The sequence below is a fragment of the Rhinatrema bivittatum genome, chromosome 11 (assembly GCF_901001135.1).
Source record: "Rhinatrema bivittatum chromosome 11, aRhiBiv1.1, whole genome shotgun sequence".
Classification (NCBI taxonomy): Eukaryota; Metazoa; Chordata; class Amphibia; order Gymnophiona; family Rhinatrematidae; genus Rhinatrema; species Rhinatrema bivittatum.
This window is the reverse complement of record NC_042625.1, coordinates 96400453-96425011: the sequence shown is the minus strand read 5'-3', so window position 1 is coordinate 96425011 and position 24559 is coordinate 96400453. Positions and strand designations below refer to the sequence as shown.

General features: G+C 44.7%; 1 protein-coding gene across 3 annotated transcripts in view; it reads left to right on the top strand.

The window, feature by feature from the left end:
* ZMYM4 (zinc finger MYM-type containing 4) overlaps nucleotides 1-24559 on the top strand; it is a 229104-nt gene that overhangs the window by 63639 nt on the left and 140906 nt on the right. For all 3 annotated transcript variants that reach the window (XM_029571424.1, XM_029571423.1, XM_029571425.1), the window contains 3 exons: nucleotides 4226-4287; nucleotides 5044-5214; nucleotides 5325-5403. In XM_029571424.1, coding sequence (XP_029427284.1) covers nucleotides 4226-4287; nucleotides 5044-5214; nucleotides 5325-5403 — 312 coding nt within the window. The remainder of the gene's footprint in view (nucleotides 1-4225; nucleotides 4288-5043; nucleotides 5215-5324; nucleotides 5404-24559) is intronic.

Genomic DNA, 24559 nt, shown 5'->3' with positions numbered 1-24559 from the left:
CTTTTTCCCCCAGGCCCCATGCCAATCCAGGAGAACAGGCTTTGCATACCCTTGACTGTAAACAGGCTCTAGCATTCTACCTAGACCGTACAGCTGCCCACAGGGAAAGCACTCAATTGTTTTGTCTCTTTCCACCCTAACAAATTGGGGAAGCCTGTGGGTAAGCAGACTTTCTCCTCCTGGTTGGCAGACTGCATATCCTTCTGCTATCAGCAAGCGGGCATTCCATTTCAAGACTGTGTTAAAGCACACTCTGTGAGGGCCATGGCAACTTCAGTAGCGCACCTGCGATCGGTGCCGCTTCCTGACATTTGCAGGGCTGCCACCTGGAGTTCTCGCCACACCTTTGCAGCCCACTATTGCTTTGACAAAGCCGGAAGACAAGATTCCATCTTCGGCCAGTCTGTCCTTCGTAACCTCTTTACAACGTGACGTACCAACACCCTTCCACCTGCCCGGTGGGGTTCAGGATGCCCTCTACCAAATTCCACCCCAGCAGTTGTGCCTGTTGCACGCCTTTAGGTACATTTGGTGCATGTCCGGACATCCTCAGCTTGGTACTCACCCATATGTGAGGACTACCATCCTGCTTGTCCTGTGAGAAAGCAAATGTTGCTTACCTGTAACAGGTGTTGTCACAGGACAGCAGGATATTAGTCCTCACGAAACCCGCCCGCCACCCCGCGGTGTTGGGTTCATTTATGTTTTCTTATTTTATTTTTGCATGTACTTTTTACTATAAGACGAGACTGAAGGGGGACCCCTGCTGAATGCAGGACTGGTGCTATGCTGCCCAGTAGGTGCCAGTCAAAGTTCTAGAAACTTTGACAAAAGTGTTCTGTGATTGGGCTCCATCCTATGATGTCACCCATATGTGAGGACTAATATCCTGCTGTCCTGTGAGAACACCTGTTACAGGTAAGCAACTCTGCTTACACTTGATATGGCCCACATTTTTTTGTTTGTATTTCTGTTGGTTATTTTAAATTGCATGTTTATCTATAGTTAACCAGATCTAGTTTGCTCTTCTGCTCCACCAGGTTCCCTGAAGCAGAATCAACACAGAAATCGATAAACTCGACATTACCCTAATCAACCAATTACCCACCCACAAATACGATTTTTTTTTCAATTCACAGACAAAAAAAGCGAGGAGGCGGTCTGTTACTAGCCACCAAAAAAGAACTCAGACTAACATCACATACAATTAAGTCAGAATCCAAAATTGAACTAGGACTATTCAAATCGAACCAGCTGCAAGTACTCCTAGTTTATGCACCCCCAGGAGCATTAGATACAGATGCCTCCCCTCTTATAGAATCTGTGGTGAAATATGTCAACACTGACTTACCTACCATAATCATGGGAGATTTTAACATCCACTTTGAGGCTTCTTCCCACTCATCCAATTGTGACGCCCTCCTCACCGCCCTCAGTGCAATGGGATTCACCCAGATTGTAAACAAACCTACACACAAAGCTGGACACACCCTGGACCTTATTTTTATCAACTCCAATTTCTTTAACTCCACAGAACCTGAGTGTACCCCTATCCCCTGGTCAGATCACTTTCTGATAACAGCCACCCTCACCACAAAAAACAGTCTCTCTCCTCCAAGCACCTATCCTCCTTTCAATTCAGGAAACCCTGTGCTTCTGACACCCTCAGTGAACATCTCTCCAAGGAACTCTCAAATCTAGATCTGTCCAACCCCAACACAGCAGTGCTCTCATGGCACAAGATCACCGAAGAGGTAGCAAATAAACTCTGCCCTTCAACCACGAAACCAATCAACCCGTCAAAAAAAGGAAATCAACCTTGGTTCTCCAGCGAACTCAAACGGATAAAACAAGAATTACGTCACAAAGAAAATAAATGGCGCAAATCCCCTTCCACCACTACGCTATCGTCATACAAAGGAACCCTACATCTCTACAGGACATCAATTCTTAAATCAAAAAGAGAATACTACGGTAAAAAAATCCATGATCTCCAATATGATGCAAAAACTCTCTTTTCATATGTATCTCAAATAACAAAGTCTCTACCACCGTCAATACCTGACGAACAAGCTCAATCCAAGGCAAATGAGCTAGCCCTATTTTCAGCAGAAGATTGCAAACACACTTGCTCTCCTTCCTACCAAGACTGACCACATCACCTCATTCGATAACACCTACATGCTTAAGGGAGTCAAATTCGACAAATTCGAATTAACATCTACCAAAGAGATCAAATCCGTTCTTAAAAGGCAGAAACCTTCCAGCCACCCATCAGACAACATACCCTCCAAGCTACTGCTACTTATCCCAAACATAATCTCCGGACCCTTAACCAACATCATAAACTGCTGCTTAACACAAGGATTCTACCCAAATAGTCTAAAAAACGCATCACTTAAACCTCTCCTCAAGAAACATAATCTAGACCCTGGTGTTCTAGCTAATTTCCGCCCCATCTCGAATCTTCCATTTTTAGCCAAAATCACAGAGAAATTGGTCAACATCCAGCTTTCGGATTATTTAGAAGATCACAATCTACTTTTCCCTTCCCAATATGGGTTCCGCAAATCTCGCAGCACAGAAACACTACTCATATCTCTAACAGACCACATTATCATGGGTCTAGACAAAGGACATTCCTTTCTCGTAATCCTTTTAGACATCTCGGCGGCCTTCAACACCGTCAACAACTCCATCCTCCTGAATCGCCTTTCAGACACAGGCATTTCAGGAACAGTCCACAATTGGTTCAAGTCTTTCCTCAGTAACAGAAGTTTTAAAGTAAAAATCAACAATAAAGAATCACCATCTACAAATTCCTCTCTTGGCGTACCACAAGGTTCTTCCCTATCACCCACGCTTTTCAATATTTACCTCCTCCCCCTTTGCCAACTGTTAACAAGGCTTAACCTCATCCACTACATTTATGCGGACGATGTTCAGATTCTGATTCCCATAACAGAATCTGTTAACAAATCCCTTTCACTCTGGAACAACAGCCTACAAGCCATCACAAATCTCCTCAACAGTCTAAATTTGGTCCTCAATGCTTCTAAGACTGAACTCCTATTCATTTCCTCCAACCAAGATAACCTCCCGTCTGACACATCACAACCACCTTCTAACCCACACTCACGTAAGAGACCTTGGAGTAATTATCGACAACCGCCTTAACCTAAAGAATATGATCAAAACCACAACCAAAGATTGCTTCTACAGACTACAGGTGTTAAAAAGACTCAAACCTCTCCTATATTTCCATGACTTCAGAACTGTCCTTCAATCCTTGATATTTGCCAAAATAGACTACTGCAGCGCTCTCTACACAGGCCTACCCAGCTCAACAACCAAGCCCTTACAGATGATACAGAACGCCGCAGCTAGAATTCTGACAAGCACCAAACGGAGAGACCATATTACGCCCATCCTCCGAAACCTACATTGGTTACCAGTCAATCACAGGGTTCTACACAAATCTCTAACTTTAATCCACAAATCTATTCATAATCTCCTCCAGCTCGACCTCGAATTCCCATTCAAACTCCATACTTCAAACAGACCAATGAGAGAAACCTACAAAGGATCACTACAAGCCCCGCCAACTAAAGCCACACGACTCATCTTGACCAGGGACCGAGCTTTTTCTACAGCAGGACCAGCCATCTGGAACAACCTCCCTGCAGAACTCAGACTGGAACTTTGCCTGCCAACATTTAAGAAAAAACTCAAAACTTGGCTGTTCATACAAGCCTTCCCAGATCCATCAGACTTTCACTAGTTAACCAATCCGCTCATGAAAATGGAACTTCGCTCCCCCAATATGCTCCTCATTCACTAGTTATCTACACTAATAAGTTAACTGGCTCTAGACCAGACTCGGACATGAATCACTGTAATTAATTTATTTACCCCCCTTAGGGCCTTTCTTCTTCCAGCTGACTCAGCTTCCAAGTTCATGGTCCTTGTTTTATGTAACTTTTACTTTTTCACTTTGGTACTTTTTTGCTTCCTCTGATTATAAAGAGTTGTTACTATGTTATATTTATCTATCCCCTGTTCGATGTAAACCGACCTGATATGGTATTCTTCCTTGAAGGTCGGTATAGAAAAATGTTAAATAAATAAATAAACAGAAGCAGCGTTCCTGGTGAAGCATCAGAGCATTTGTTAAATTTGTGAACTGAATGAGTACCATGTATTTATATCTCTAATTTCTTCACAGGCCAAATGGAAGAAGCTTCCCGTGCACCATTAACAGCACGAGTCCCAGAAACAAATTTCAGGGTAAGAAACTTTATTTTCAGTAACATTTAGAAGTGTGAGCATGTGTACATCCAGGAATATAGTTGTGATTGTTACAAAGTGAATTCCAAATGGTTTACTGATGCAAAAACTTTTCAAATAGGATATTTACAATAAATATTAATTTGTAAAGGCAATTTGATGCTAGGGAGTATTCAAGAAGTGTATAATCTTTTTGTTTCTTTGTATAACATACAGGGCCGTGTTTAGAGGGGTTCCTGTATATTTAAATGTACTAATCTCTTATCAGCCAAGCAGAACTTTAAGATCCTCTCAATTAAGGGGTATTAAAGCTGCCCTCTCCATGAGAAATTTGGTTAGAACATACTAGGAGGATGTTTTTTCAATACAAGGCTCCTTTAATTTGGCATGCCCTTCCTTGAGGTTTACATATGGGAAAAATGTATCTTAAATTTAGGAAACCATTTTTTCTTATTGTATATGGTCTTATTCTTTTATTATGTTTTATGGGGGGGGGGGGGGGGTTATGTGTGCCATTTTGGATTTTGTAGAAAGTCGGTCAGAGTGCCATTGCCATATAATTTGAGCTAATTTCTATTAGTGTATCTTAGCAATCAAAAAATATGTTCCAGTGTTTGAATTTTGAGACACATTCTTTTGATTTGCTTGTAAAGAGTAATTTTGTAATTAAGTTAAACAAGCCCTGTATGACGCTTACACACTTCTATTTGAACTGTACCTAAATGGTCACAAAAAGCTGAATATTTTATTTGTTAGGAGTCTAACTATTCCTTCAGCAATAAAGCATCCAGTGGTGAAAATGTGGGCAATTCCTTTATATCAAATGTCAGAATAAAGGAGGAACCGATGGATGATGAATATGACAAAGCTTTGGCACCGCAACCAGGATTTTTAGATAAAATTAAAGATGAACCAGATAACTCTGAGGTAAGAACATATCTATCTATTTTTTTTTTTATCTTGAGTTTTGTATATCTGCAACCTACACAACTGAGATCCAGTTAAATTTATGGAGAATATTTACACTATCTTCACAGGAATACAGTCAGCCACCTAAACCTCAAGAAGGGGAGCTGAAAATTAGCGCAGTATTTTCAGTTAGTGGGAGTCCTCTGGGTGAGTAGTAGGAGTCACAACAGTTTGAAATGCAATGTTTATACTTTTTTAGTACTGACTTTTATAAAGTTTATTAGGATAATTACTGTTTTATCTGCAGTTCTCTTAGCAAGCTGTCTGCCATTTTTTTTCTCCTACTAATCAATATTCAGTCTATCAGGAAGAAAACCCCAATAATTCATGACTTAATAAGTACTGCAGCCGATATAGTTCTTATAACTGAAACGTGGCTGTACGAATACGACCCAGTCATTCTAAATAATTTATGTCCAGAAGGATCCATCCCCATATCTCAACCTCGACTAAATCGAAGAGGTGGGGGGCTCCTTATCCCCATGTAAAAAAAACTATCCTAAAAAAACAAGACAAAAATTGAAATTCTTCTAGTATCAACTAATAGCCTGAATATCTGTCTGATTTACAGTGCCCTGGGAATGCTCACTATTCAACTATCCTCGTTTCTTGAAACAATTGTCACATTACCTTGTGATTTAACAAACACCATACTTGCTGGTGACTTCAGTTTACGTTTTAATAGCCCACAACCACATCCTGCAATAGTAAACCTAACAGATGCATTGTCCGGATTAAATTTGACAACTCTCATAAAAGACCCACAAGCAAGGAAATACCCTAGATCAAATCTACCTCAATCAATCATCATTTGACTTTACAATAGAAATAACCAGTCCCATGGTCAGACCATTATTTACTAAAAGCTGTAGGAAAAAACAAAATACCAAGAAACAACAACACTATCAGTAAACATAATGAACACACAATATTACGCCGTAAGAAGATTAATATAGAAGCTTTTACTGACATAATACAGATAATCAAAACCCACATACAGATGTCTCTGATATACTTTTGTTCCAGAACGATATAACAGAAAACCTAGACATAGTAGCACCTTTGAAACCTCAAAAAATCCCCACCAAAAAAAATCACTATGGTATACAGATCTGTTAAAAACATTTAAGCATAAATTATGCAATTTAGAGCATAGATGGAGAAAAAATCCCCTTCCAGAACGAAAACAAGAATATCTACAGAAATATAAAAAAGAAAAGAGCCAAAAAAAATTCTACACAATGAAAATGAGTGCAAATGGAAACCCTAGAGTACTATTTTCAATCATGAAAGATTTAACAATACAAGATATCTCACCTCCTACTGCATCTGATGATTTATGTAATAGCATAGCAAAATACTTTACAAAGAAAACAGAGAACATCTCTTCTGAATTTGACTTACTACCCATCCCAAAACCAACACTTCCTCAATCTGCGTGTTCCTTATCAGAATTTACAGCCATCAATGATAACACCATTGTTAATATTCTGTCAAAATCAAAACCCTCAAAAAGTCCTTTCAACCCCTGTTCTGGTTACTTAAAGACATGAAAGACAATATTACACCCTCAATCTCTAACATAGTAAATGCCTCATTATCACAAGGCTTATTTCCAGGCTCCATTAAGAAAACATCAATCTTACCCATTCCCAAAAAGAAAAATCACGATTCCTCAGACTTAGCCAATTATTGCCCAATTGCTATGTTACCTTCCTAACCAAAATCATAGAATCTGTTGTACTGCACCAAGTTTCTGACTACATAGAAGACAATATATTCTACATAATAATCAGCATGGATTCAGAAAAGGACAAGCACAGAATCTTTACTTATTTCGTCATTTGACACCATCATCGGAGGATTTGACTCTAATACGAACTGCATCCTAATGTTAAGAACATAAGCAATTGCCATGCTGGGTCAGACCAAGGGTCCATCAAGCCCAGCATCCTGTTTCCAACAGAGGCCGAACCTGGCAAGTACCCAAACACTAAGAAGATCCCATGCTACTGATGCCAGTAATAGTAGAGGCCATTCCCTGAGTCAACTTGATTAATTGCAATTAATGGATTCTCCAAGAAACTATTGTTTATAACAGGATTCAGGAAGGTAACTTCAGACAGCTTTTCAATCTATGAAACAAGTTTATTTGATAAAAAGACAGACACAAAGGGAAAAAGCGGAACAAGAAAAGAGGAAATAGTTGTTCCCTGGAGAAACAGGTCTGCTACAACTTGGTATTCAGCGCTGCTTCTCAGAGCGGAGCCGTGTGTCCGAAACTTTTAAACTTTTTGCATTGTCCAATAGGAATGTGTTGACACGCATCCTGGGTGTGTTTTCTACTTCCGGTAACCAATAGGGATCGTTGCTTTTAGTCCAATCAGGTATTGACAAGTACTGTCTCTGGGGAGTTGGCTTCTTCCGGTGCTGGACTTGTCAAAGCACATGGTGGTGAAATAGGTTGCCAATAAAGTCAGGAAATACAATATGCTGTCTATCTATATACACTATCCAAAACTTTTTTTAAACCCAGCTACACTAACTGCACTAACCACATCCTCTGGCAACAAATTCCAGAGCTTAACTGTGCATTGAGTGAAAAAGAATTCTCTCCGATTAGTCTTAAATGTGCTACTTGCTAACTTCATGGAGTGCCCCCTAGTCCTTCTATTATCCGAAAGTGTAAATAACCAATTCACATCTACTCATTCAAGACTTCTCATGATTTTAAAGACCTCTATCATATCCCCCCTCAGTAATCTCTTCTCCAAGCTGAACAGTCCTAACCTCTTCAGCCTTTCCTCAGAGGAGCTGTTCCATCCCCCTTTTCATTTTGGTTACCCTTCTCTGTACCTTTTGTTGATGGATGTATGATGGAATACCTAATCCTTTTCTTGTAAATCTAATAAACATATATTTCAAACAAAATCCATGTTGGCTTGTCCCATTAAACTATGCTTATATATATGTTCAGCAATTTTATCCTTTATGATAGTCTCGACCATTTTCCATAGCACAGATGTCAGACGCACTAGTCTGTAGTTTCCTGAATCATCCTTTGAGTCCTTTTTAAAAATTGGCATTACATTGGCAACTCTCCAGTCTTTAGGTAGCATAGATGATTTTAATGATAGTTTACAAATTACTAATAGCAGGGCTGCAATTTCATTTTTCACTTTTTTTCAGCACTCTGAGATGTATACCATCTGGCCCAGGTGATCTGCTACTCTTTAGTTTGTCAATTTGACACTCTAAATCATATTTTGCTCTCCAATTTATCCCAGATAGGCATCACTGGAACAGTATTACAATGGTTTTCGTCCTTCATTTTCAAATCGCCCGCAAAGAATTACAATGGGAAAATCAAAATGTGAATGGTACACCACCAAAACAGGTGTGCCGCAAGGCTCAGCACTTTCAGTCCTCCTATTTAACATATACCTTCTACCCTTATGCCGTCTCTTAGCTGGACTGAATTTAAACTTTAAAATCTATGCAGCTGATATACAGTTTAATGTTCCATTCTCTGAATCTTGGTCCAAAACCTTTTCTTTACTACAAATCTATTTAACGACAATAAAAATTTGGCTATCCCATAGTAGATTAGCTCTGTTTTTGTGGTGTTTAGTTTTAATCTATTTATCAACAGTACCGGATTCAGCTCATCAACCTCCTCAAACCTTCACATTTGAAAACCAACACATACCCATAACATCCCATGCAAAGAATCTAGGAATGATCATTGACTCTAGATTATCAATGACTAACAACATTATCAGAAATAGTCAAAAAATCCTTTTTTAAATTACACAGCAAGCCTAGATTACTGCAATTCCTTATACCTAGGATTACCCTTATCTACAATACATCCACTGCAGCTTGTTCAAAATGCCACAGCAAGAATTCTATTCAATCTGCCACGTAAAGAACATATAATGCCCATATTACAGCAGCTTCACTGGTTCCCATATCCCACCGTATCACTTATAAAATCCTGTCCATCATTCGCAATCTACTATACAACTCCATCTGGCTTTGCTCCTTACTGCGAATATATAGACCCACCAGACAACTCCGTTCCATGGACAAATGTATACCGGAAATTCCTTCTGTAAGAACTGTAAGCCTAGCACTAATCCAAAAACGAGCCTTTTCTGTCGCAGGTCCGACTTTATGGAACTCTCTTCCTGAACAAATCCGTTTAACGGCAAATTCCAAAGAATTCAAGAAAATTCTGAAAACCTATCTAGTTACAAGCGCTTATACACAATTATTCTTTATCTCTGAATTTGCACTGTCCTTAAGACTAAACTTAATGTAAATGCGATGTATTTTAATGTTCATTGTGGTATTATGAATGTTTTACTGTAAACCGCCAGGACGGTCAGATTCCTGCCTCATTGTGCGGCATATAAAAAAAACTTTTAAATAAATAAATTAGAACATGCCATACTGGGTCAGACCAAGGGTCCATCAAGCCCTGTTTCCAACAGTGGCCAATCCAGGCCATAAGAACCTGGGCAAGTACCCCAAAACTGTCTATTCCATGTTACCATTGCTAGTAATGGCAGCGGCTATTTTCTAAGTCAACTTACAAATTGAACAAAGCATCAGTTCTTACATTAAAGAAAAAGATGGTAAGTATACTACTTATTTTTCTTTTTGTAATTTCCTGATTATGTAACATAACTATAAAATACCATTAGTTAGACCACAAACAGGGAGAAACACAGGTTTAATAAATAAATTAACCTTATTTTTATTTTTTATTTCTATCTACTAGGATTCAATAACATCTGTGGTATTCCCACTGCTTGGGGGTCCTGCTCTGTATAAAACCCTCCAGCTGTGCAGGATCAAAGAAGTTATTAACACCCATCTAATTTCACAGAACATTTACAAGGAAATTATAACCAGTAAATAACTTTTGGAGCTAGGACTCTGTTTATATTGTACAAATACTTTCCTCCTTCGGGTTTCTCTGGAAATATCAGGAAAAATTGCCTCTCTTTGACCCAAAAAGAATTTATCTATTAAATGAAAGAATAATCTGAGAGTCCATAGCTTGTCTGGTTCCAATACAAAGTAACTAATGGTATAGCTCTTTCTTGAACTTCTTGAGTTTGTTCCAAAAACCTTGACAAATTTAAGTCAAGGGGGTGTGATAGTCTCTCTCACACCATAGGTAAATAGTACACTTTAGTTATGGGGTGAATGGATTCCTTGGGGATTTTCAGCACCAATTTTGTTTTTTAACATCTCTAATGGTGGTGATAGAGGGTTTTTAGGGAAGTTAAGAAAACTTAAGTCTCCAACAATTTTTTTTCTAGAGTTTCCAATTTCTGATATATCACAATTCTTTTATCACAGTAAAATTTAAATCCTGGAAAGATTTATCAAAGTTCTCAACCTGAACAAACTTCCCTTCTAGATTTTTAAGTTGCTCAGAATGTCTGTCAGTAATAACAAAGCATCTATGGAGGCCAAAATTTTATCCATCTTAGAGTTCAAAGTCTTTTATAATCCCGCTATAGCCAATCACGGTCTCTAGAGTGAGAACGGGCAGTCTCATCAGAACATTTACTAATGTTCTTCATAGAATTTCATTTGCTTCTCCCTCTCCATCATAAACTGGAAGCTGTGACACATTTATATCTGGTGTTGCCTCAGCCCTGGGGTTAATACGGGCTGCTTCTCCTGCCAAAGAAAGACCTAGCGTCGGGGCCTAGAGAAAACAGTGGCAAGATTGCTTAACTCGAGGGTACCAACCTCAGTACCTCATAAAGTAAAATTAGAATCCTTAAAGGTAGGCTGCAAAGGAGTGGAAGAGGTCACAGGTCTGGATGGGAAGAACATTCACAGAACCCATCCTCTTAGAAACCACACAAGGGAGCAAATGGTGCACTGGCTGGGCTCTCGTTATATGCTGACTTGCCCTCAGTGATGCCAGAGGGACAGGCTCCACAGCTCCACTAGCCCGAAAGGAGGTAACTCGAGGCTTCTGTCACAGGCTTTCCTCATTTTCTTTCCTCTTACCATTTTGCGCTCTGAGTCTTTTTTTGTCTGTTTTGATTAATGGAAAGTTTGGCTGAGAGATTTCATAGATAAAGCCAGCAGAATAGATGACTGTCCTACATTTATATATGAAACTTTTCCTATGACCCAGACATGTTAGTGTGGGCTGCTGTGAAAGGAATGATTTATTTGAAGCTTTGCAAGTACTTTTTTTCCAAAAGATCTATAGTAAATTTATTTTTTTCTTGTCATCCTGCTAGACCAGTCTAGAAGTATGGATTTATGCCAGCCCATGGAGACGGAGAATACAACTTTCCTTATCATTCCCGAGATCAGTCCGAATGCTTAAGGTTTTTCTCCTCTACCAGCACATTGAGACGGAGAAGAAAAGCTTTTACTATACCAGCAGTACATTAGTGTCACCTGCAGTCATTCAGTATTCTCTGTCTCCAGTAGATGGTAGAAATGAAAAACCTGCAGTTGGTAGGAAGAAGAGAAATTGCTCCCAGAAATGTTAGGCTCCATCTTGGGACCCTCTTCCTGGTAGAGTAAGGGCGAGTAGGGTGTCAGTGGCACTTGGAGGAGCTTTACCCTGGTTGTGTTGGATTTTGGAAGCCAGTGGTCTGGCTCCCTTAGGTATGCCCTTTGCCCTCCATCCCTCAGGGTTCCTGGCCTAGTGGGAACATCCAGTGAGGACTCTGTAGCAGGAAAGTGTGCTTTTGTTTCAAAGCAGGAGGTGTTCTTTTTCTTTTTTTAACTATTTGTATTCCATGAAAATTCTAAAATAATCTTAAAGCAATTATACATAGCAGACATGGATTAGGAACAATAGAACATGATTACAGCAAGAAAAAACATGGACAGAAAGCAAGAGGCAATATAATCGTCAGAATAGCTTTAAATAATATACATAAATGTGTAGAACTGGTGACAAGTTCCCAAATCTGATATTTAAAATTTTTCCCTTTTAAGATCATTTTTTTCAAGATCAACTATGTTGCATATCTGAGCATACCAAGCTTTAAGATTTAACTCTAAACCTCATTCCCTGTACATACCTGGATCAGTCCAGACCTTTTTTTGTACGCTTGCTTCTTTAGTCCGTGGGGTGTAAATCTTAATTACTTGTCCATCATAAGGCACAACACATGTGTACAACAAGCCCTCTTGGCTACATGGCGAATAATCTTCTTGGGATAACAAGGAGCTCTCGCTTCTCTCAATCGAACGATTGCTCTCCTTCATTCCACGGGATTTCTCCTCAACTATCAAAAATCCCACCTAACACCATTGCACCTACTTCAATTCATAGGTGCAGACTTAGACACTACCCTATCAAAAGCCTTCCTACCACAACTCTCTGTAAATGAAAAAACTGCCCTGATGGAATGTTCTCCATGATGAATTTTGGATGGCAGCTAGTAAAATGTAATACACCATTCCTATCAGTGGGTTTCTAAAAGTATGACCAAAATAAGGGGTATGGAACCGTTCCCCTTTGAGGAAAGGCTAAAGAAGTTAGGGTTGCTCAGTTTGGGGAAGATGACTGAGGGAGGGATAAGATAGGTCTACAAAATCATGAAAGGGCTTGAACAGGTTAATGTAAATCGGTTCTTTACTCTCTCAGGTAATAGACTAGGGGGCACTTCATGAAGTTAGCAAATAGTTAAGCTTCAGAATTCATTGCCAAAGGCTGTGGTTACGGCAGTTAGTGTAACTGGGTTTAAAAAAGGTTTGGAAAGTTCCTAGAAGAAAAATCCATAATTACTACTAATAAGCAAAAGTAGCTTGAGATCTATTTGTTTTGGGTACTTGCCAGGTACTTGTGACTTGGAAATAAGATGCTGAGTTTGATGGGCCCTTGGTCTGACCCAGTGTGGCATATCTTATGTTCTAACTAAGCTACCATTGACCACAGTAATTTCCATGTCCAAAAAAAAAGGTAAATGAGTTTTATTTGTTTGCAGTAAAACACAAATTGTCACACTGATTAATATAGTGACAAACAATTTAATTCTCTCTATCCCATACCATATCATAAAAGTTGTCAAAATAATTAACTCATTTTATGATATGGGATATAAAATTTGAAGACTAGCTAATTCTCTTCAAAAATTGTTGACACAAACATGCCACATCGGGGGGGCCATTGTGGCCCCTGTTGCTATGCCATGGACTTGTTGGTAAAAGCTATCTTTTTGAACATGAAATAGTTCTGTCATTGCTATCCTGGCTAAGGTGATCAAAAACAGTGGGTACAATAGCTTTCAAAAAGATTTACCCTTCTGAAGTTCCAACCCCACCTTTGTGAAAAAAAGGCGGGTGATCTGACTGTAGGCAAAGAGGTCTAGTTCTGAGACTGAAATAGATTTTTTTTCAACTCTGAGAACGGTAACAACCTATGGCCATACCAGAGCTGGTCCCATTTTAAACAGTCCCTTCCCCCACCATCGTGCAATCCCTCCTCTCTCCAATCCCAGAGGAAAGGAGAGGGTTGTATAGGAAAGAAGTGAGATGGTATGCCTGCTTGGTACCTACAAAGACAATTTCCACTTGCCCCATACCTGAAATATCGTTTCGAGAGAGGTGATAAACCCGCCAAATTAAATCCCCCTGACTGCCATGCCCGAACAATGGTGGGTTCCCTGCAACTTTGTATGCTATGCAGGCCTAGGGCTTAAGCTCTCCTCCCTTATGCTAGTGCAGAAATGCACTCAACTGTGCAGCAGTGAAGTACCACACCAAGTGTGGAACTTGCAGGCCTCCCCTGAGTTTATCCAAAAATAAAATAGATTTAGAAATTCTGGGAGGATGGTGCTTCTATATAAAACAGAGGAGATTACACTGCTACAATTTCAGGCATGGAGAGGGCACCTGGACTGGTAGTGTTTGGGGGGGGGGGGGGGAAAATAGCAAAGGCATGGGAGGACTTTCATTTTAAGGATGGCTACCCTCCCCAACCAAGAAGTCCATCCTCTCCCATCTATCTAAATCTTTTTGAATGCTGGAGAAATGAGGGCCAAAATTAAGTGTAAAGAGCCCCTTCTATATTTGGTCCTGTTTTTACCCCCAAGTATTTGACCCATCCTTTGGTAATGTGAAATGGGAGAGAGCCCGCGATATGAGTAAAGCTTTGGACAGAGACTGAAACGTCCAATAACTCGGATCTGTCTTCATTAACTTTAAACCCAGATACTTTACCAAAGGCTCTCATTTCCTTCAGTAAAACCAGAAGAGGTGTCTCCGGCTCTGTCACCGTAAATAAGTTGTCTGTGAACATTGTAAGTCTGTAAGAGTGTGTGCCCACCATCATTCCCTTGATTTGGTTATTAGCCCTCATTTTCGCAGCGAATTGCTCTAATGAGAACGTGAATAACAGTGGCGAAAGGGGACAACCCTGCCTTGTACCCCTCTTTACCACAAAGGGTGTGGTGTACTCCCCATTTATTTTTAAGCAAGCCTTGGGGTTCACGTATAGACACTGAATCCAGCCTACGAATGCGGATCCTAGGTTCATCTCCAAGATCTTGAATAGAAATGGCAGTGCACTCTATCAAAGGCTTTCTCAGTGTCTATAGCTAACAGTGTAAGCGGGGTGTGTGCTGTCTGAGCTCGCCTCATTAATTACAGAACTCTGCGTACGTTATCTGAGGCTAATCTTTCAGGGACAAATCCTGATTGATCCTTGTGCATTAAAGAGGTGGCTAGCTTGCCCAAACATGTAGCCACAACTTTTGCCAGGATCTTGAGATCAATATTTATGAGAGAGATTGGTCTATATGACCTGCATAAAATAGTCTCTCCCACTCATGACCAAGAGGGTTATACCAGCTAAATTGGAGTCTCTAGAAATCGTTCCCTCATTCCTTAAAGAATTAAAGTCCAGCAAAAGGGGTATCGCTACTGGGTGGAATGTTTTATAAAACCTACCCATGATCCCATCCAGCACTGGTGACTCCCAAGCTTTAAACCCTGGATTGTTTGGTAAACCTCAGCTTGAGTTCTCCTCATTTAGAAATGTCCGTGCATCCTCGGACAGAGGATAACTTCATGTCTTGGAGATAGGTGTCTATATCTCGAACCCCTGAGTCGGATGCATAGAGTTCCTCATAAAAGGCCAAGAACCGTTTGCATAGATCCTCCGCTTCGTATAAAAAGGACTCAGCACGATCTTTAATTTTAGTGACATGGGACTGCGCCGTCTTCTCCAACTTCCTAGCTTGTAGCCAGCTCGCTTTGTTAAGTTCAAAATACCTTTGAGCATATCCAATTGAAATGCTGTTCTAGCTAAATCAAGGGCTTGTAGTTCCCGCTGCACTGCCCCCAACTCCGCAAGGGTTCTTTTATGGCTTAAGGCCAATTTAGCAATACTCTGTAGAAGATGGAGGTGATTGTTATTCCTCTCCCGCTTAACAAAGGGATGACCTGGAAATAAACCTACCCTGAACCTCTGCTTTTAAGCAATCCCAGATCGTTCCTGCCGAAACATCCCCAGTCCTGTTAATGTCTAAATACTCTTGAATCTCATTAGAAAGTGAGTCTGTGAAAGGCTTATCTAATAGGCTATAATTTAGGCACCAAGGGCACCATCTGCTGTTCCTGCCTGTCAGTGTTAGCCAAATTGGTGCGTGGTCTGACCAGGATGCACTGCCCACATCCGCATCAATGACCATGTCAACCAGGGACTTGTCGATTAAGAAAAAAAAAAGTCTATACGAGAATAAGACTGATGCGGGTGAGAAAAATAGGAATAATTACGCAACGTTGTATTACGCAGCCGCCAAATATCAGCTAGCCCTCTGCCGGTTATCAGATGTTTGAGAGCCAGTCTATGGTGTCTGGTGTTATCTTGACTAGAGCCAGAGTTGTCCAAGTTGGGTACTTTGTCAGATTGAAATCCTCACCCACTACAACCTGGCCTTCCACCCAATCTCTTAACAGGCCAAGATACGCTCCAAAAACGGACCCTGGTCTGTATTTGGACTATAAATAGTAATAATGGTGACCAATACTCCATCAAAGCTAGCTTTAAGAGCAACATATCTCCCTCTCGGAGTCCTGAAGGATATCTTTTATAACAGCCTCTAAAGTACTCGCTATTAAAATCCCCACTCCAGAGTACTTCCTTTTTGACTGTGGCCAAGGCTAAATATTGTTGTGGGAAAGACTTCTCCCATATTAAAGCGCACTGAGCGCCTACTAAGTGGGTCTCCTGACAACCCCAGATGTCTTCATCTCCTGAAATAGTTGTTTCCTCAACTGGAGAGTTCAGGCCCTTAACATTGATAGAAAGGATTCGCAAGCCCATCATCATGTGGAAAACATAAGGTAAGGCTCCCTCAGCCCACTTCCTACCACCAGCAATTTTCTCCAGCTTTGCAGATTAGCAAACCATATTATATAATCAGTATAATAAACATGCAACCCCTCTAACCAAACCCTCCCCTCCCCCCAAAACCCCTAGTACAGATCCATCTTCCTCCCAGATGGATCCACTCCATGAGGAATGAGGTCATCACCCTCCTGGCCACTCCTTCCCGCCTCCCCTACCTCTGTAGGGAACAGCATGTAATAACAGAGAAAAATCACCCCTGAAGTAACTCAGTTAACAACTTATGGTGCACTATATAATGTAAAATAGAATAGCACCTTCTAGTAGCATATAGAAACAGCCTATTGCTTAGGAAGTAATGAGTCAGGTAAAGTTCTCCCTGAAGGACTGTGAGCACCCGAGTGTCTCCTCAGCCGTCTGCCTCCTCTGCTACATGCTTCCAGCATGGTGTGTCGACATGGGATCGCCCTCCTCCAGGAGGCAGTGTGTGTGGGCGGCACCGTTAAATCTGCTTCTTGAAGAACCTCCACCACCTTGGACACCATAGTGACGCGAGACACCGCTCCTCCAACACTAAAGCTCAGTCCAAATAGAAAAAGCCATCTGTATTTGATATTTCCTAGCGTGTAGCAGATGGCTCAGGACCAATGGGTATAGTGTGCTCCTGATAGCAGTTGGAGACGGAGTCAGACTTCAATCTGACGTCAGCACCAGTACATATACCCGTGCAGGAAACTCTGCTCTTCAGTATTTTCCATCTCCATAGCAGTTCGGGACTGTATACACGCTTGCTCAGCGTTTAGAGTATTCAAACCAAAGAAAGAAAATTCTAAACAAAGAAGAAATCTTACCTCTCTAGACTAGCCCCGCTCTCCTGCAGTGATACCTAAGGGTCCCTCTCCCAGTTGAGATTCCTGAGGTGATTTCCGAGATCCCTCAGAGGTAGGCCTCAGTCCGGTAGCCGGTTCCTGGTGTGGACTCCGCCCCCAGGAGCGGCTGAGAGGCAGCGGGTGCAATACCGAGCGCGGTGGTGAAGGTACTTCCCTCTCCCCCTGTAGCCGGAGACCACCCGGAACGAAACCGGGAAATGCCGAGACAAGGTAAGGTAGAAAACTTTTTTCTAAGTCTCCGAGGCTCGGATAACTGCACAGATCGCCTGCCAGCGTCTGTACCATCGGGTTGATCAGCCCAGGCCGGGCTAGACCCCGATCAGATAGGAGAGTCCTCCCACATGGAGACCCTCTGAGGTGGTCGCCATCTTGCTCGCGTGGTCACAGACGCCATTTCGCCGCTCTGTCTGCCTAACTGAACCGTGTGTAAAGGGATGTGCCGGGCACACAAATTACTTGTGCGCACAGTGGCGCCGTACGCACAGCTACTCGCACAACTGGGCCAGGCGCACAAATTAAGGCTGTGCGCATAGCGGTGCGCGCATCTCAGTGAGCGCGCATCCCGGCCTACATGCACACCTGGCTCGCATAGCTAAGCCTCCAGGGCGCACATTAAACATACAGACCGGGGTTTCAACAACCTACGCGCACAAAACCATGGCACCACTGGCCAAGAAAACCAAGGCACAAGCCCTCGGCCCAGCCTGCCACATAAGAGAGGCTCAGCACGAGGAGGCTGTGGCTCTGTGTCTGCAGTGCGAGGAGGCCCTGGGAGAACCCAGACAAGGCCCTCCCCAGCCAGTACAGGAATCTGGATCCACCGATTAGTACACCAGACCTCTCTATCCCCAGCACGACCCTCCCCCAAACGGGGTTCTGGGGAACGCAGTGGCCTTTAATCTAGACCCAGGATCTTTCTCCTGGGTAGAATTCTTTAAGGGTCTACACACCTTTGTCCACATCCAACTGCCACCGATGGCACAGACACATCCGCCACCAGAGGACCCCTGCCTCCCAGGGCCCTCCAGGCCTTCCAGTGACGTGCTTCCCCTGGCCAAAAGCCTCTCTATAGGGGACACGGACACCTCGGACAAGGATCAAGACCCCCCCCCCCCCCCCCTTCCCCCCGGAGGAAGGGGAAATACCTCCAGGAATAGAACCTTACCGAACCATGAGGTGCTTCTTCTCCAAAGACGAGATACCAGATCTTGTGGCTCTCAGCTTGAAGGAGCTCGCCCTTCCAGGCACAAGTGCCACAGAGGAACCAAAGACGAACCCTCTCCTAGAAGGGCTCCTAGGCCTCCCGCAATTTCCCCTTGCTGCAAGCTGTACAACAGCTGATCAACTTGGAATGGGAGGCCAGTTTCAAAGGGGGGAAGGCCCTGGAAGCCCCATATCCACTGGAACCCTCAGCGAAAGATCTATTAGTGTTCCCCAAAGTGGACGCCATGGTCTGAGCAGTCACGAAGCGCACTACCATCCCAGTTGAGGGAAGAGCGGCACTCGAGGATGCCCAGGACAGACGTCTGGAATCCATCCTTAAACAGTCATTCGACGTACCAGCTATGCCGCCACGCCTGGCGAAGCACTAGAACCAGCAGTATCCTTTCTCACGGATGCGACCTCTGATCTGGTATGCACCTCAGCTAGGGGAGTCAGAAGGCAACTCTGGCTCCGAAGTTGGTCAGCTGCCGCGACTTCCAAGACGAGACTTACAAGAATGCCTTTTAAAGGAACCCTCCTGTTCGGAAGCGAACTGGAGAAGTTAGCCGACAAATGGGGCGAATCACCAGTACCTCAGCTACCGGAGTACAAGAACAAAAGAAGCCAACGCCCCTCTCCCCGATTACCTAGTGGCAGAGGATCACAGCGCTTCAGACCCTACAAGAGTACATACCAAGCCCCTTGCCCCACAGGCAGGGGCCAGTCCTTTCGGAACAAACACAAGAGGGGAGCCGGCTCTAGCACAGGTCCCAGTCGCACCCCATAATGAGAATCAGCCGACCCATCCACAGGAAGGAAGCCATAGGGGGCAGGCTTGCCCTGTTCTACCAAAGATGGGTTGAGATAACAGCAGACAAGTGGGCCCTAACCATCATTCCAGAGGGCTACTATCTGGACTTCCACAACATCCCTCCGGACAAGTTCATTAAATCTCCTTGCCATGCACCCTACAAGAGGACTGCAGTGGAAACCACACTGGACAAATTGTTCGCCCTTAAGGCCATAACACCGGTGCCCACGCAACAACAAAATACTGGGCACTATTCCATCTATTTTATCGTCCCCAAGAAAGAGGGAACGTTCCGGCACATCCTGGACCTCAAGTCTGTCAACAGCTACCCAAGGGTACCACACTTCCGCATGGAAACAGTGCGCTCGGTCGTAAGAGCGATTACAGCCAGGAGAATTCCTTACATCCCTAGACCTGTCAGAAGCCTCCTGCACATTCCAGTCCATCACGAGCATCAGTGCTTCCTATGCTTCACGCTCCTGGACCACCACTAACAGTTCCGGGTGCTACTCTTTGGGCTAGCCACAGCCCCCCGCACGTCTACCAAAATCATGGTGGTAGAGGCAGCGACACTGAGGAAAGAAGGAAACCTCGTACATCCATATCTGGACGATTGGCTGATCAGGGCAAAATCTCCAGACGAAAGTCATCAGGTGACCACCAGAATCAAGACTACTGGAGAGCCTCAGATGGGTCGTCAACACAAACAAGAGCTGTCTGCAGCCCTCCCTATCTTCAGAATACCTGGGAGTCTGGTTCGACACCAGACACAAGGTCGTTCTTTCCCCCTACAAGGAGACTAAAACTGATGAACCAATTGTGAAACCTGCTAGAGGTCCCCCGCCCCAAAGTATGGGACTACTTCCAAGTCTTTGGCCTCTTGACATCAACCCTGGAAGTGGTACCGCGGGCAAGAGCCCACATGCGACCGCTACAGCGCTCCCTACTGTCACGATGGAACCTGATGTCCCAGGACTACTCCGCTCACCTCCAGCTCCCGGAGGAAGTGCGGAACCAGCTCCAATGGTGGCTACAAGAAGACCATCTAAGCAAGGGAGTAAGGCTATCACCACCAACCTGTGTCTTGCTCACCACAGATGCGAGCCTACGAGGGTGGGGAGCCCACTGCCAGTAACTGACGGCCCGTGGCAATGGAACAAGAAAGAGTCTGTGTGGAACATCAACTGACTGGAAGCCCGAGCAGTCAGACTAGCTTGCCTACGGTTCCATCACAGACTCCAGGGCAAATCTGTCAGTCATGTCGGACAGCGCCACAACAGTTGCCTACATCAACCGCCGGGGAGAACCAGAAGCCAACAGGTGTCCCTGGAAATAGATTCCCTAAAGGCATGGGCGGAAGCAAACCTACAAGGGATCTCAGCCGCCCACATCGCGGGAAAAGACAAGGTCACTGCGGACTACCTCAGCAAAGAAAGTCTAGACCCAGTGGAATGGAAGCTGTCGACCACAGCCTTCCAGTTGATAGTGAACCCCAGCCATGGATCTCCTGGCAACCCGGTCCAACGCCCAAATTCCCAACTTCTTCAGTCGCAGATGAGAACCACAATCCCAAAGATTGATGCCCTCGTCCAGACCTGGCCACAGGAAGACCTGCTATATGCCCCCCATGGTCACTACTGGGCAGGATCATCCGCAAGATAGAGCATCAGAGGGGACTAGTTCTTCTAGAGGACCTGGAATGGCCAAGAAGGCTGTGGTATGCAGACATGTGAAGACTCATGACGGGGAGCCCTCTCCCTCCACACAGGGTTCTGCTCCAGCAAGGACCGATCCTACACGAAGACCCAACTCTATTCTCTCTTACGATCTGGCCATTGAGAGGACACGCCTGATACTCGAGGGCGGTGATTGACACCTTGCTCCGAGCACGCAAGTTCTCCACGTTGCTAACCTACATACGAATATGGAGAATATTCAAAGCCTGGTGCGAAGACCACAACATCCTTCGGACAGCCAAAATTCCTACGATCCTGGAATTCCTGCAGGATGGCTTACAGAAGGGGTTGTCCCTCAACTCATCAAGCTTCAGGTGGCTGAGTTGGCATGCTTCGGAACCAAAGTGGAAGGCATTAGCCTAAAATCTGATCCAGACATCTCCCGCTTCCTGAGAGGGGTCAAGCAGATCTGTCCACCCTTAAGGTGGCCGGTACCACTATGGAACCTCAGTCTAGTACTAGACTTCCTAGCAGGAACCTCCTTCAGACCTATCCGCGGTAGGTCTCTACGACTACTAACCTTGAAGACTGCATTTCTAGTGGCAATATGTTCGGCCCGTCGCATCTCCGAACTTCAAGCACTATCCTGTTGGGAACCCTTTCTCAGGTTGACACCGGGATCCATACAGCTACGCACTGTCCCCTCCTTCCTTCCAAAGGTGGTTTCTCACTTCCATCTAAACCAAACCATCTTGCTGCCATCTCCAGATGAGCACAAGGGCTCGGAAGAATCTCACAGTCTTCGCCACCTTAACGTTGGCAGACTCCTAGTCCGATACCTGGAAAGGTCGGAACCCGTACGAAAGACGGACCCACCTATTCATCCTTCACAGTGAGAAAAAAACAAGGAGAAGTGGCCTCGCGGGTAACCATAGCCCGCTGGATCAAAGAAGTAATCAAGGCGGCCTACGTAGAGGCAGGCAAGCCTCCACCACTACAAGTCAAGGCCCATTCCACCAGAGCCCAGGCAGTGTCTTGGGCGGAAACAAAGATGCTGTCACCCACTGAGATCGGTCTGACGGCGACATGGTCCTCCATTTGCCAGGTTCTACTGACTGGATGTTCAAGCTCGCGAGGACACAGCTTTCGCAAGGGCAGTACTAAGTGGGCCATAAGCAGCCTCCCACCCGGTTCGGGTCCTGAATCCATCTGCTACAAATGCGGCAGGTGTGCTTGAAGCTGGGCCAGATGGCGAATCCATGGGTGACCGCGAGACCTCGGAGGCGATTGGATCTCACAGGGGAGAGGCCGATGTATCGGCACAGACTGGTTTGGGGAGCTACATACCAACATGGCAGGTCCATGGTTAGAAATCCAGGGTATGCTGCAGGAGCTCAGAACTGATGTTGCAGAGCTGGGGAGGCAGGTCGATGACTCAAGAGGCTCGCCTGGACAATCAGGCCTCAACACTGGAGGGCTGTAAAGTCTCCCAGGACAAACTTCTGCAAAGCAATCAGGAATTACTAATTAGGATAGAGAACCTAGAAAACAAGTCCAGATACATCTGCCTCTCCCCTGTGAGATCCACTCGCCTCCGAGGTCTCGCGGTCACCTGCTGACATTTTCTGAACCTGTGGCTGTCAGCAGGTTCGACAACCGACGTCGGTAAAATTAAGCGTTTGCTGTCAAACCTGCTGACAGCTGCCGCTTCTGTCAAAAAGGAGGCACTAGGGACGCGCTAGTGTCCCTAGTGCCTCCTTTTTACTGCGGACCCTAATTTGCATACCTGGGCTTCCTGAATCACGTGCCCAGGAGAGTGGCCTGGGCGTGTGCTGGGAGAGCGGGCGCTCGCCAACTCTCCCGTGAAGTTTTCTGTATCGGCCCGTATGTGAGGCCTTTGTGCTCTTTGTGTGTTTCCAAGGTCAAGTGGGCCGCAGTTCAGGCCATACTAGAGCAGCTTTTAAGGTTAAAAACAGTACTTTCCTGGCGTGTAGCCAGATGGACTCGGTACAAATGGGATAGTATCCGCGTGCTAGCAGTTGGAGACTGATCTGACGTTAGCACGGGGTATATAGCCCCACAGGAAGCGTAGCAATTCAGTAATTTCCGTCTCCAAAGCCCGGGCAGACACAGTCAGGCTCACTACCAAGAGACAGTTGAAACTTCAGCAGCGTATCCAGTATTTGATGGGAGCCAGTTGGCCCATAGCCTGGGATTATCTGCAGGTTCTTGGTCTCATGGTATCCACCCTGGAAGTGGTGCCTTGGGCGAGGACCCATATGAGACCTCTACAACACTCCCTGCTCTCTCGCTGGAGCCCCCGTCTACGGAACTATTCCACGCACCTTCCTCTGCCAGCCAGAGTGCAGACCCAGTTGCGGTGGTGGTTGCGGTCCAACCACGTGAGCAGAGGGTCGAAGATGTCCTCACCCACGTGGACCTTGCTCACCACAGATGCCAGCCTGAGCGGCTGGGGAGCACACTGCGAAGAACTCACCGCACAGGGGCGGTGGAACACAGAAGAATCAGCGTGGAACATCAACCGTCTCGAGGCCCGGGCAGTCCGATTGGCATGCCTTCGATTTGCTCACAGACTGAAGAACAGAGCAGTCAGAGTGATGTCCGACAACACCACCACGGTGGCATACATCAACTGACAGGGCGGAACCAGAAGCCGACAGGTATCTCTGGAGATCGCCCCACTGATGACATGGGCAGAGGCGAATCTTCAGGACATCTCCGCCGTCCACATTGCCGGGAAGGACAATACTACAGCAGACTTCCTCAGCAGAGAAAGCCTAAATCCGGGAGAGTGGCAGCTGTCTCCCACAGCCTTCCAGATGATTGTGGATCACTGGGGGATTCCGGACATGGATTTACTGGCGGACAAGTCCAATGCTCAAGTACCCAGATACTTCAGCCGCAAGCGCGACCCGTTCTCACATGGAATCGATGCCCTGGTTCAGCCATGGCCTCCAGGGACTCTACTGTACGCCTTTCCACCGTGGCCTCTGCTAGGCGCTATCGTCCGCAAGATTCAGAGACACCGGGGCCTAGTTCTTCTAGTGGCGCCAGACTGGCCAAGAAGACCCTGGTACACGGACATGAGAAGACGACTGACAGGGGAGCCCCTTCCCCTGCCTCCTCTCCGGGACCTTCTCCGTCAAGGTCCCATTCTTCACGAGGATCCAGCTCAATTCTCTCTTACGGTATGGCCCTTGAGAGGGCTAGATTGAAGAAAAGGGGTTACTCGGAGCCCGTGATTGATACCCTCCTCCGAGCTTGCAAGTTTTCCACATCCCTCACATACATCCGGATCTGGAGAATGTTTGAAGCATGGTGCGACACTCATGGCACCAATCCACATACGCCT